Source organism: Salarias fasciatus, unplaced genomic scaffold (genome assembly GCF_902148845.1).
Source record: "Salarias fasciatus unplaced genomic scaffold, fSalaFa1.1, whole genome shotgun sequence".
Taxonomy (NCBI): Eukaryota; Metazoa; Chordata; class Actinopteri; order Blenniiformes; family Blenniidae; genus Salarias; species Salarias fasciatus.
Window position 1 is genome coordinate 226,655 of NW_021941386.1, and position 12,500 is coordinate 239,154.

Genomic DNA, 12,500 nt, shown 5'->3' on the forward strand with positions numbered 1-12,500 from the left:
CAGGAAGCAGTATGTCTGCACTGCACCGCTGCAGCTAACCAGTGTCAGGTTGCTAACAACACACCCTGCAGTGTGCTCTGCGGCGTCGTGAGGAGCAGAAGGGTTTCAGTGCGACTCGTTCACAGTGTGAAAATGTCTGAGATGACAGCAGGAGAGGGGGCGGAGCCACTGGTGTCAGGAGGAACTGGAGTCCAGCTGTTTGGACTCTGGGTTTGAAAAAAGCGACGTGGAGCCAGATGTAGATGGTCGCCGTGCAGCAGCCAGATCAGAGGAAACACGTCTGATTTGTACCAACACCTGAAGACTCACCGCTACACGTCACAGAAACGTGGACGAGTCGCAGGTTATTCTCTCTCTCCCCCGATCGCCCCACAGCCCTCATGTGATGCTCTCTCTCTCTCCATGAAAACATGAAGCTGCAGCCCAAGAATGAGAGGAAGACGCCCGGAGCAGGATGACTGACCGACTGTGATCTAAGAATATGACAGCAATGAGGATTCATTCTTTTACCCTTTATCTGTAGAGGCTGGCCAGTTCTTTTTTGTTTTTTTTTTTGGCGAGTTGAAGTTGGTTTCTGATTGGTGCACTCGCATGACTGGTCAGAAAAATCACAATTAGGTTTTTTGTCAAAATCGTGCAGCCCTAACACCAACGTCTGCCCGGTTGTCATGGAAACCCCACTGTGAAGGCAGATGTGGCGGGCCTGCCGCCTGGCTGCGTCGTGGTGCGTTCCCACCGGGTGGTTGCTTCACGGGCGTCACTGACGCGTGTAGAGTGTGGAATTCGACGCGTGTTCATCTACACACGACGCTGGCGACGCGCGGGAGTGGGAGGAGCTTCTGTGTCCTGTCTTCATGTTGACAGTGGCGGATCCCATGGAGACACTGGCCTGACTTTATTTAATAAAGAAAGCCAGAAAACGGCGGCGTCAGGCGCCTGTGCGACGTCTTTGGGTTCATCCCATCCTGCAGCGGCGTTCGCAGTTTGGCGAATTTCACTATTTGCTCCAGGAGCTGCGTGAGGACGAGGTTCGCTCTCAGCGGGACTTCCGCCTCTCCCGGCCCGGTTCGACGACCTTCTGGCCCGCATCGGCGCTCAGAGCGCTCGTCTGTGATCGGATGCCGCTCCGCGTTGACGCTTCCAAAGTTCAATTTTCCCAACTTCAGGCGTTGACGCCTGCAACGCGTGACGTGCGTGACAACGCTCGAAACGCTCGGAAAGCGCCGCTGGAAAAGCGGCTACGCGTTGGGTCGTCCACCAGAGACTGAATGTCGAAGCGACGGCGTGACGCTGGCAGCGTCCGGTGGGAGCGCAGCATGACTCGCCCCTCACCCGTACACACACCTTGTTGGTGGGGTAGCTGGGAGCATGTTCACTTTGTCTTGTTGTGAGAATTCGGTTGGTTCAAAGGTTACCATAGCTTATTATATTTGGATTGGCCGATCCATTTAATCAGCGTCTTCACTTTCATTCCGTATTAAGGTCATGTCATCGTTGCATCTTTTTCAGTAGTCATGAAGTTGTGGTGTTGAAAGGGGAGTGTGGGGCTAATTCCAGCACCTGTGGGGAAACGGTGAAGCGGCAGGTGTGGCTGCAGGTGGGCAGCCGTCTCCAGAGCTGGGAGCTGGAGAGCAGGGCTTGCAGACCTCCGGCACGCTGCCGGAAATCCGCCGTGGAGATATTTTGGTTTTTTTTTTTTTTTTTCTTCTCTGTGACCGGTCATTAAGTGACCGTTCTAACTAACAGTGGTTCTCAGTGTTCAGAAGTTTTAGCCAATCAGAGCGAGGTGGGCGGGCCTTAAAGCTGCTGTAGGCAGGATTTTGCTAGTCAGTGCTAATTGTTCTGTGTTTTCTTTGGATTAAATGTTAGAGTATCATTGATAATCCTTTAGGAGTGCAGCATCACTGCTCTACAGCGAGGGCGCAGCGTTTCCATCTGTCTCTGTTCTGAGCTGAAAAGGAATCTCACAGCTCCAGGTATCTTTGACCAATCAGAAGAGCCCTGGGGCTCTAACCGTGATTGGTCGAGGGGCGTTCGTCACACGCTCTTGTGGGAGGGGCTTAACTTGCGTGAGGGCGTGATGTCAGAGAAAACAGGACAGGATTGGCTGTGCTGGGTTTCAAATCGCCATCTTAGATGGGTCAAATCGCCATCTTGCTGAGGTCACCCTAAGCAAGATGGCGGAGATGCGGAATCCTGCCTACAGCACCTTTAAGTGTTTCACACTTTGGACAAAGCATCTGATTGGTTTCTCGCCGTGCGCTGATCACTTCAGTGTCTTCTGTCAGCGGCGAGAGTGGAGCGGCCGCAGCGGAGTTCGCTGAATTGTCTCCGCGTGACCGCTCGCCGCTTCCTGGCTGCTCGAAACACTTATATTTTCTATGTAAAATGGCCGCCCTCGCCGTGCTACTCGCTGCCGGTGTGAACGCCCCACAGGTCGACGGGCGCGCGACTCTTTCGCTGGAAACGCTCTCCGCCGGCCGCCCCCCCGCCGCTCAAGACGAGCGACAATCGCGCCATCACATTGACTTTGTGTGTGATCTCATCGCGTCGCGTCCGGTGGAAACATACTGGAGCTTTGAGCTCCGTGGAGAACGGAGGCAGACCGCCAGGTCAGAGCGCAGCCCGGGAGGCGCTCATAACAGGTCAGAAGTGTCTGAGCTCTGCAGAACCGAGTCAGGCTTCACGTCCTGACAGTCCTGGACGGAGGTTGTTCTGGCTCGGGAAAAGGAAAAAAAATCCCCCCCTATCGTCTCATTGGTTCCTCTTATCGACAGGTCGGCTAACTCCCCAAAAATGTTGGAAAACACAAAACAATAACAAAAAGTTGTTTCAGTTCAGTTTCAGTGTATTTTTATTTTTGAAAAGGGACAGTGTGCATGTAAACATCATCCTTCAGGAAAAGGGACAGATGCCTGGACCAGGTTGTAGCATGCTTTTGATTTGATTTATTTATTTCATTCATTGAAATAAAAGGTGATGCAACATGCTCACATCTACATACTTCAGCACAGATCTGATGAATGAAAAGGTACAGAAAGAAGCAAAAGCTTATCAGTTCACAATCCTTTACACTTCCCGTGTGCGCATACTGCTAATTTCCACCTGCAGTCCCTTCAGCAGGTTGATGTATTAAAATAATAAACAGTAAAAACAAATGAAACGAACAATGAGACGTCAGTTTCTAACAGTAAAAAGATGAGACAGTGAGGCCGGTGCTTTTCAAATGGATAGCTTTAAGAGAAGACAGAGCAGAGCTGTCTGCAAACACAGGAGCACACACACACACACACACACACACACACACACACACACACGCCCTGAGAGTATAAAGTACCCCCCACACACCCATACAGTAATCAATAAAATACCCCCCTCCCCATCCCAGCCTTATCTAACCATGTGAGCAAACCTGAGCTGATAGGATCCATTTCTTTACCGAACAGGAAGGACTTCAGGTTTGTGAGGCTGTTATTTCTGCTGGGAGGTTATTCCACTGATCTGAGGACACAACAGAAAGATGATTTAGCAAATGTAGTTTTTCGTGGTGGGATACAGCATTCTCCCCTCGACACTGATCCAGTGGTCCGTGTTGATGCCTCAGAGCACAGAGAAATAAACTGTTTCAGTGGTGGAGGTGCGTCGTTATGTATGATCTTAAAAAGCAGGCAGAGGTTAGCATGTATGATTATATTCTCAAGACTCAACATGTTATATTTCTGAAGCACTGAGCAGTGGTGGTGTGAACACTTTTTCTTATCATGAATTTTTATGGTGCTTTTATGAAATGAATATAGTGGTTTTAGAACTGTTTTACAGGCTTGTTGGGGAAGACTTTGTATCAGTCCTGGAGCGGGTCTGGTGGTTGGATGGGAAGATGAAGACCTGCAGCGCTGTCAACAGGATTTAGAGGATAAGTTCGGTTTAAACAGTGCTTCAGGAGAAATTGAGATCCAAAGTGGAGCTGCAGACCTCCGTATACTGTTAGCCAATGGGGCGTGTGTGGCGCCGGCTCCCAAAACGGCTTTAATCGTCCAAAAACTCATCAGTTTCACCAATATTTCCTCCTGGTCGCTCAGCCTCTCCTCCACCACAGCCCGGGGTCTCCAGATACATGCTGCTAAGGTTTTACAGATCTCTGAAGTGAATACGGTGATGTGGATGTAAACCGAAGTACATTCACCAAGAGACACAGTAGGTGGCGCTGTGCGCCTCAGTTGTTGGTCGCCACCCGCTTATATGAGTATATTGTTGTACTTTGTGCTATAAACAACGTGAACACTGTTTAAGCTGAAGGTATCCTTTAAAATTTCCAGATGGATGCGTTGCGCTGTCAGGTTTTTTTTGGTGTTGCCCCGAGTTGAAATGTCATTCATGCGCCAGTGTGGAGCCACCTGGAGGAGCCCCTCCAATGGGGTGGGAGCTGGGCGGAGCCTTGGGGAGATGCTACATTCGTGCTACATGCTAGTTTTCCAAGATCGCCAACCCTAGCTTTCAGATTGTTGTTATTAAAGCTCTCCTCTAAAGCCCCCCTTGATCCAGGTGTTCTGACCAGTTACAGACCAGTATCCAACCTTCCCTTTATTTCTAGAATCCTAGAGAAAGCTGTTGGAGTCAGCTCTGTGACCATTTATATAACAATGACCTGTTAGAGTCTTTCAGAGCTCATCACAGCACAGAGACAGCTCTGGTAAAAGTCACTACTGATCTCCTCACAGCCTCAGATAGAGGACTGGTCTCTGTTCTGGTCTCTGTTCTGGTCCTGTTCTGGTCTCTGTTCTGGTCCTGTTCTGGTCTCTGTTCTGGTCTCTGTTCTGGTCTCTGTTCTGGTCTCTGTTCTGGTCTCTGTTCTGGTCCTGTTCTGGTCTCTGTTCTGGTCTCTGTTCTGGTCCTGTTCTGGTCTCTGTTCTGGTCCTGTTAGACCTCAGTGCTGCATTCCACACTGTTGATCCTGATATTCTACTACAGAGACCAGAATACAGGACTGTCTCAGAAAATTAGAATATTATGATAAAGTTCTTTATTTTCTGAAATGCAATTAAAAAAACAAAAATGTCATACATTCTGGATTCATTACAAATCAACTGAGATATTTCAAGCCTTTTATTATTTTAATATTGCTGATTATGGCTTACAGCTTAAGAAAACTCAAAACTCCTATCTCAAAATATTAGAATATTTCCTCCGACCAAGTAAAAAAACAAAATTATAACAGCAAAACAAAATCAAACATTTGAAAATGTCCATTAATGCACTCAGTACTTGGTTGGGAATCCTTTTGCACGAATTACTGCATCAATGCGGCGTGGCATGGAGGCAGTCAGCCTGTGGCATTGCTGAGGTGTTATGGATGCCCAGGATGCTTCAATAGCGGCCTTTAGCTCATTTGCATTGTTGGGTCTGGTGTCTTTCAGCTTCTTCTTGACAATACCCCACAAATTCTCCATGGGGTTCAGGTCAGGGGACTTGGCAGGCCCATCGAGGACAGTAAATGCCATGGTCGGTACACCAGTTACTGCTGGTTCTGGCACTGTGGGCAGGTGCCAGATCATGCTGGAAAATGAAATCATCATCTCCATAGAGCTGTTCAGCAGAAGGAAGCATGTAGTGCTCTAAAATCTCTTGGTACACAGCTGCATTTCCTCTGGACTGGATGAGACACAGTGGACCAACACCAGCAGCTGACATGGCTCCAAACCATCGCTGACTGTGGGAACTTCACTCTGGAGTTCAAGCAACTTGGATTTTGCTCCTCTCCAGCCTTTCTCCAGACTCTGGCGCCTTGACTTCCAAATGAAATACAAAACTTGCTTTGGTCTGAAAAGAGGACTTTGGACCACTCTTCAACTGTCCAGTGCTTCTTTTCCACAGCCCAGGTCAGACGCTTTCTCCGTTGTCTGGAGTTCAGAAGTGGCTTGACCATGGGAATACGGCTGTTGTAGCCCATTTCCCGGACACGTCTGTGAACAGTGGCTTTTGATACCTGGACTCCAGCTTCAGTCCACTGTCTCTGAAGCTCCCCCAAATTCTGGAAGCGGCTCTTCTTCACAATGCTGTTCAGCCTGTGGTCATCTCTCTTGGCTGTGCAGCGTTTCCTGCCACATTTCTCCCTTCCAACAGACTTTTTGTGAATGTGCTTTGAAACTGCACTCTGTGAACAGCCTGCTCTTTGAATAATGTCTTTTTGTGTCTTACCCTCCTGATGGAGGGTGTCAGTGATGGTCCTCTGGACAGCAGTCAGAGCAGCAGTTTTCCCCATACTTGTGATTTAGTTTACTGAACCAAGCGGAGTGTTTTTCAAGGCTCAGGAAACACTTGCAGGTGTTTCGAGTTATTTAGACGATTCAAGTGATGAGTTAAATAGCCTACTAGTATACTTTTTCATGATATTCTAATATTTTGAGATAGGATTTTTGAGTTTTCTTAAGCTGTAAGCCATAATCAGCAATATTAAAATAATAAAAGGCTTGAAATATCTCAGTTGATTTGTAATGAATCCAGAATGTGTAACATTTTGTTTTTTTAATTGCATTTCAGAAAATAAAAAACTTTATCACAATATTCTAATTTTCTGAGACAGTCCTGTATACTGTTGGGATTAAAGGTTCAGCATTAAACTGGTTTCAATCATATTTAACAGACAGGTTCCACTTTGTTCATGTTAATGACGATTCTTCAGCCCGGATCAAAGTTAAACCTGGAGTCCCACAGGGTTCTGTCCTAGAACCTGTACTGAAGTTAAATATGGAGTCCCACAGGGTTCTGTTTTAGGACCTATACTCTTCACATTATACATGCTTCCTGTAGGAACATCATCAGGAAACACTCCATTAACTTCCACTGTTATGCAGATGATCCACAGATCTACCTACACCTGAAACCACATGACACCGATCAGCAGGTCAAACTAGAAGCTTGTCTTAATGACATAAAAACCTGGATGAGTCAGAATTCTCTCCTCCTAAATTCAGATAAAACTGAATTCATTTTATTTGGCCCAAAACACCTGAGAGAAAACTGATCTAATCCAATACTGACCCTGGATGGTGTTGCTTTAACTCCCAGTAACACTGTGAGGAACCTGGGAGTGACCTTTGACCTTTAACTCCCACATTAAACAGGTCTGCAGGACCTCCTTCTTTCACCTGGTAATATTTCTAAAATCAGGAACCTGCTGACTCAAAGCCAGGCTGAGAAATGAATCCATCATCTGTTCCTCCAGAGTAGACTACTGGAGCTCCTGTTATCAGGAACCAATAACTGCCTAAAAAGTCTCCAACTGGTTCAAAACGCTGCAGCAAGAGTTCTCACAAGAACCAGTAGGAGAGATCATATCAGCCCAATATCAGCTTCCCTTCACTGCTTCCTGTTAAATCTAGAATAGAATTCAAAATCCTCCTCTGAACCTATAAAGCCCTGAACAACCAGGAACCATCAGATCTTAAACAGCTGTTAGTCCCAGACCGTCCCAGGAGAACGCTTCCTTCTCTCTCTCTCTCTCTCTCTCTCTCTCTCTCTCTCTCTCTCTCTCTCTCTCTCTCTCTCTCTCTCTCTCTCTCTCTCAGGAACTGTTCTGTAAGGTGATGTTGGGAAAATGAGTCGTGGATTGATTGTGTAAACCTGTGAACCTGTGTCCACTTCAATGGAAATAAAATGGCCTCTCCCCCTCTCTCTGGGATTGATGGTCATTTCTACTATGGGAGTCTAAAAAGTCAGAACACCAGAACCCTGGACCAAGAGGTGGTCTCTGAGGTGGACTAGAGCCGGTCTTGAGGGATCGCAGACAGAACATCAATCAGCTGATCCACTGAGACAGCCTGGATCCAGTGGGTTCAGTTCTAACTGGTCATCAATCAAAACAGCTGCTCCACTGATTGATGGAGGAACCCGGACCCAGTGGGTGGAAGGTTTACTGAACCCCGGGTTCTACCATGTGGAACCGGATCCCAGTGCTGCTCCTTCTCTCGTTTCAATGTAGTTTCATTGTATTACTACTAGGGATGTGCCAATTTACGATATAATCGCGATTTACGATATTGGACAGCCGAGATTATCATATCACGTCATTTACAAGATATCGTCTGTTTCATCTGGAGACAAGCCCGTTACCGAAACAGCTATTGATCTAACCCAAGGTGTCAAAGCCTCTGCAGCAAAATGTACTGCAAACCACCACAAAAGTCCCAGATCCATAGAAAACCCCTAAAGTAAGTAATTTTATGCCAGGATGATTAAAACGAGGCATTAACGCGTTCGGCCCGACAGACACTGTACCGCCCCCCTCAGCGCACCTCCCGACACAAAACGCAACAGAACCAGAGATCCGTGTGCTCCATCCCAACGTACTGGGCCTCGCGTGAAACTAGAAAAGCTGCTCTTTAAGAGACACCAGGCAGAATCTTCTCTGAGCCGACCGCCTCCCGTCAGCGGCAAAACAAACCCAAAACCCATCTTTACATTTCACGGCCAGCGCCTCAGATTGCACGTTTCTCTCACACTTCTTCACCAAATCTCAAAGCTATTCACACCAAACACAACATGTTTTATTTCCTTACCGTTTTGTGGTCATTTTCCATCTATCCACGCTCTCCTCTGACCAAAACTAACTTCATAATCCTCTGCAGTAGTGACAGCGCGTCACGCGCCTGAATGTTATTGTCGCCATCTTGTGGGCTTGTCGTTAATCTTGGGAGTTTAAATAAAGTTTGTTGACATTCGTTCGCGTCTGGTGAGCGTTCATACGATATGATACACGTGACTGAGGCATCATCCAGCTGGGAGACATCTTTTAGCATAACCGCACGAGCGCCGCCGCCATCTTGGTTCTAAAAGACGCAGCAGTGCGCACTGCAGAGCGAGACACACGCGACACACACAATCAGTGATTGTTTCTGTGATATTTGGCAATTTTTTTATTCTGAAACGTGCACATTTATCTTCATTGTGCGTTTCTACAGCTTATTGCACATTGTTTTTGTTTTTTTCTTCATGTGTTTACATGTTGTTAAGGGGATTTTTGTTTGTTTTCCCTGTCATATAATTGGCTATTTTTGTATTGATTTTATTATTATAAATATATTTCAGTTGGAAACTAAATGCTATGGCTCAGTCATTTATTAAAAAAGTATTTTGTACTGTGCACAATACTGTGCAAAATTATAAGTTTCTGCACAAAAACTGCAGAAATGTATGATATAGTGGCTAAATATCAGAGCCAAAGGCTGCATTGCATACAGATTCCTGTAGTGGAAATTAAAAGTATTTTAAAGTCAGATTCCTTTCAAATAACTTATAAACCTACTTATTATAGTTTGGTATAGGTTGGTCTCCAAATGGCCAAATGAAGGGTTCTCCTGGTTCTATCCAAACTAAACACTATAAAATCTGTGTGCTTTATGCTGATCTCATAAAAACCTGGCCCAGTTGTAGTCCAGGAGCTGCTGAATGCAGTCAGTGGCAGCTTTATGGCTGCTTCATTGTTATCATGGTGTTTTTCAGTATGGAATCTGGAAAAAAAAAATAGGCAAGGGTAAAAGTTTAATTTTTTCCCTCTACTTTATCAAAATGTGCTCAGGCATGTTAAAATGCACAGTGTTGTTGACAGATGTTGATGGATTTCACAGTGTTTTTGAGCATTTTCAATAGTATTAAAAGCAACGCGCCAAATATCGTGATAATATCGTGAATCGTGATATTTTGGGCCACCAATATCGTGATATCAAATTTTCATATCGGCACATGCCTAATTACTACATGTCTCTGATGATGGTTCCCCCTGTAGCCTCTGTTCTCCGTTTATGTATGAAATGTCTGTAGAGACAAGAACCTGTCTGTCCTGTCTCCTGGTTCTGCAGGGTTCTTCCTGTTAAAAGGGAGGTTTTTTTCCTTTCCACAGTGGCTTATGCTTGCTCATGTGGATCTGCTAGGTCTGCTCTGTAAAAGTGTCTAGAAACCACCATGTTGTAATTGGCACTTCATAAATAAAGCTGAATTTAATTGAAAAATGGTGGTGTGTCAGTGGTCTGGTGGTGTACTCAGCTGTTCATCAGTCTCCATAGTCACTCTGATGATACTCAGCTGTTCATCAGTCTCCATAGTCACTCTGATGATACTCAGCTGTTCATCAGTCTCCATAGTTACTCTGATGATACTCAGCTGTTCATCAGTCTCCATAGTCACTCTGATGATACTCAGCTGTTCATCAGTCTCCATAGTTACTCTGATGATACTCAGCTGTTCATCAGTCTCCATAGTCACTCTGATGATGCTCAGCTGTTCATCAGTCTCCATAGTCCCTCTGACGATACTCAGCTGTTCATCAGTCTCCATAGTCCCTCTGATGATACTCAGCTGTTCATCAGTCTCCATAGTTACTCTGATGATACTCAGCTGTTCATCAGTCTCCATAGTCACTCTGATGATACTCAGCTGTTCATCAGTCTCCATAGTTACTCTGATGATACTCAGCTGTTCATCAGTCTCCATAGTCACTCTGATGATGCTCAGCTGTTCATCAGTCTCCATAGTCCCTCTGACGATACTCAGCTGTTCATCAGTCTCCATAGTTACTCTGATGATACTCAGCTGTTCATCAGTCTCCATAGTCCCTCTGATGATACTCAGCTGTTCATCAGTCTCCATAGTTACTCTGATGATACTCAGCTGTTCATCAGTCTCCATAGTCACTCTGATGATGCTCAGCTGTTCGTCAGTCTCCATAGTCACTCTGATGATGCTCAGCTGTTCATCAGTTTCCATGGTTACTTTGACGATACTCAGCTGTTCATCAGTTTCCATAGTTACTCTGATGATGCTCAGCTGTTCTTCAGTTTCCATGGTTACTCTGATGATACTCAGCTGTTCATCAGTCTCCGTAGTCACTCTGCTGATACTCAGCTGTTCATCAGTTTCCATAGTTACTCCGATGATACTCAGCTGTTCATCAGTGTCCATAGTTACTCTATGATACTCAGCTGTTCGTCAGTTTCCATAGTTACTCTGATGATGCTCAGCTGTTCTTCAGTTTCCATGGTTACTCTGATGATACTCAGCTGTTCATCAGTCTCCATAGTTACTCTGATGATACTCAGCTGTTCATCAGTGTCCATAGTTACTCTGATGATACTCAGCTGTTCGTCAGTGTCCATAGTTACTCTGATGATACTCAGCTGTTCTTCAGTGTCCGGGTCTAATGTGGCGGGGCCACATAACTCCAGTTTACAGTCCTGATAGGACCAGGGGGCGGGGCCACATCACTGGAGCTGGAGCAGAGCTTGGTGCTGATGGTTCCTCTCAGGGTTCCCCTGGATGTGCTGGAGGTCTGTGGCTCACCTGACCGGAAGGCCGCGTTAGTGGACCTCCAGCAGAAGCCACGCCTCCTTATTCTCTCTTTCCTCTTCCCTCTTCTCACTTCATTTCACTCTTCTCTCACTCCCCCTCTTGTCTTTTCACTCTTCTCTCACTCCCCCTCTTGTCTTTTCACTCTTCTCTCACTCCCCCTCTTGTCTTTTCACTCTTCTCTCACTCCCCCTCTTGTCTTTTCACTCTTCTCTCACTCCCCCTCTTGTCTTTTCACTCTTCTGCCACTCCTCCTCACTGGTCTCACTCTTCTGTGTTTCAGGGATAACTCCAGCTTCAGAAACACAAAGATCTCCCTATGAGAAAGCAGCCAATCGGGATGCGGCTCATTGTCTCATTGACCAATCAGGATGCAGCTCACACCCTTCCTCTGCCGTGTGTGTGCTGACAACGGACCAATGGAAGGACAGTACTGGATGAAGCTGTGTGTCTGGCCAGCAGCTGGTGGATGTATGGATCACTTTAGTTTGGAAGTTTGTTTTCTGATTGTTTTCTGTAAATAAACGCTCTGCTGAAAACCCGTCAGCGTCTCACTCCGAGTTCAAACACTGACAGAGAGACCAGGTAATCCTGCAGGTCAACGTTCTGCTGAGCAAGGCACTTCTCAGGTGAGAGCTGCACCGTGAGCCAACTGGCAGCTCGCTGCTCATCTAATCTGCCTCTATTCTTGGCAGCAGACCAGCTTGGAGCTGTGATCTGTGAGGATGGAGATAATCCAGATCAGGATCAGGGGATCAACTCCGAGCCGGGGCCAGAGTCACCCAGCAGCAACTGGGTCTGCTGGGCTCAGCTAGCACAGCCGCTAGCCTCAGCTAACTAGCACAGGGTTACTAGCCTCAGCTAGCATACGGCTGCTACCCTCAGTTAACTAGCACAGGGCTACTAGCTTCAGCTAGCATTGGGTTGTTAGCCTCAGCTAACTAGTACAGGACTGCTAGCCTCAGCTAGCATAGGTCTGCTAACCTCTGCCAACTATTACAGGTCTGCTAACCTCTGCCAACTAGCAGGTTTGCTAACCGCAGCCAACCCGCAGTTCTGCTAACCTCAGCTAACTATTACAGGTCTGCTAACCTCAGGTAACTAGTACAGGTCTGCTAACCTTGGCTAACTAGTACAGGTCTTCTAACCTCAGCTAACTAGTA

At 46.5% G+C, this 12,500-nt stretch overlaps 1 protein-coding gene across 1 annotated transcript in view; it reads left to right on the forward strand.

Annotated features, from left to right (window-relative positions):
• eif4e2rs1 (eukaryotic translation initiation factor 4E family member 2 related sequence 1) overlaps positions 1 to 11,873 on the forward strand; it is a 38,547-nt gene extending 26,674 nt beyond the window's left edge. The window contains exon 7 of the mRNA XM_030087426.1: positions 11,621 to 11,873. Coding sequence (XP_029943286.1) covers positions 11,621 to 11,660 — 40 coding nt within the window. The 3' untranslated portion in view covers positions 11,661 to 11,873. The remainder of the gene's footprint in view (positions 1 to 11,620) is intronic.
• Positions 11,874 to 12,500: the final 627 nt, after the last annotated feature.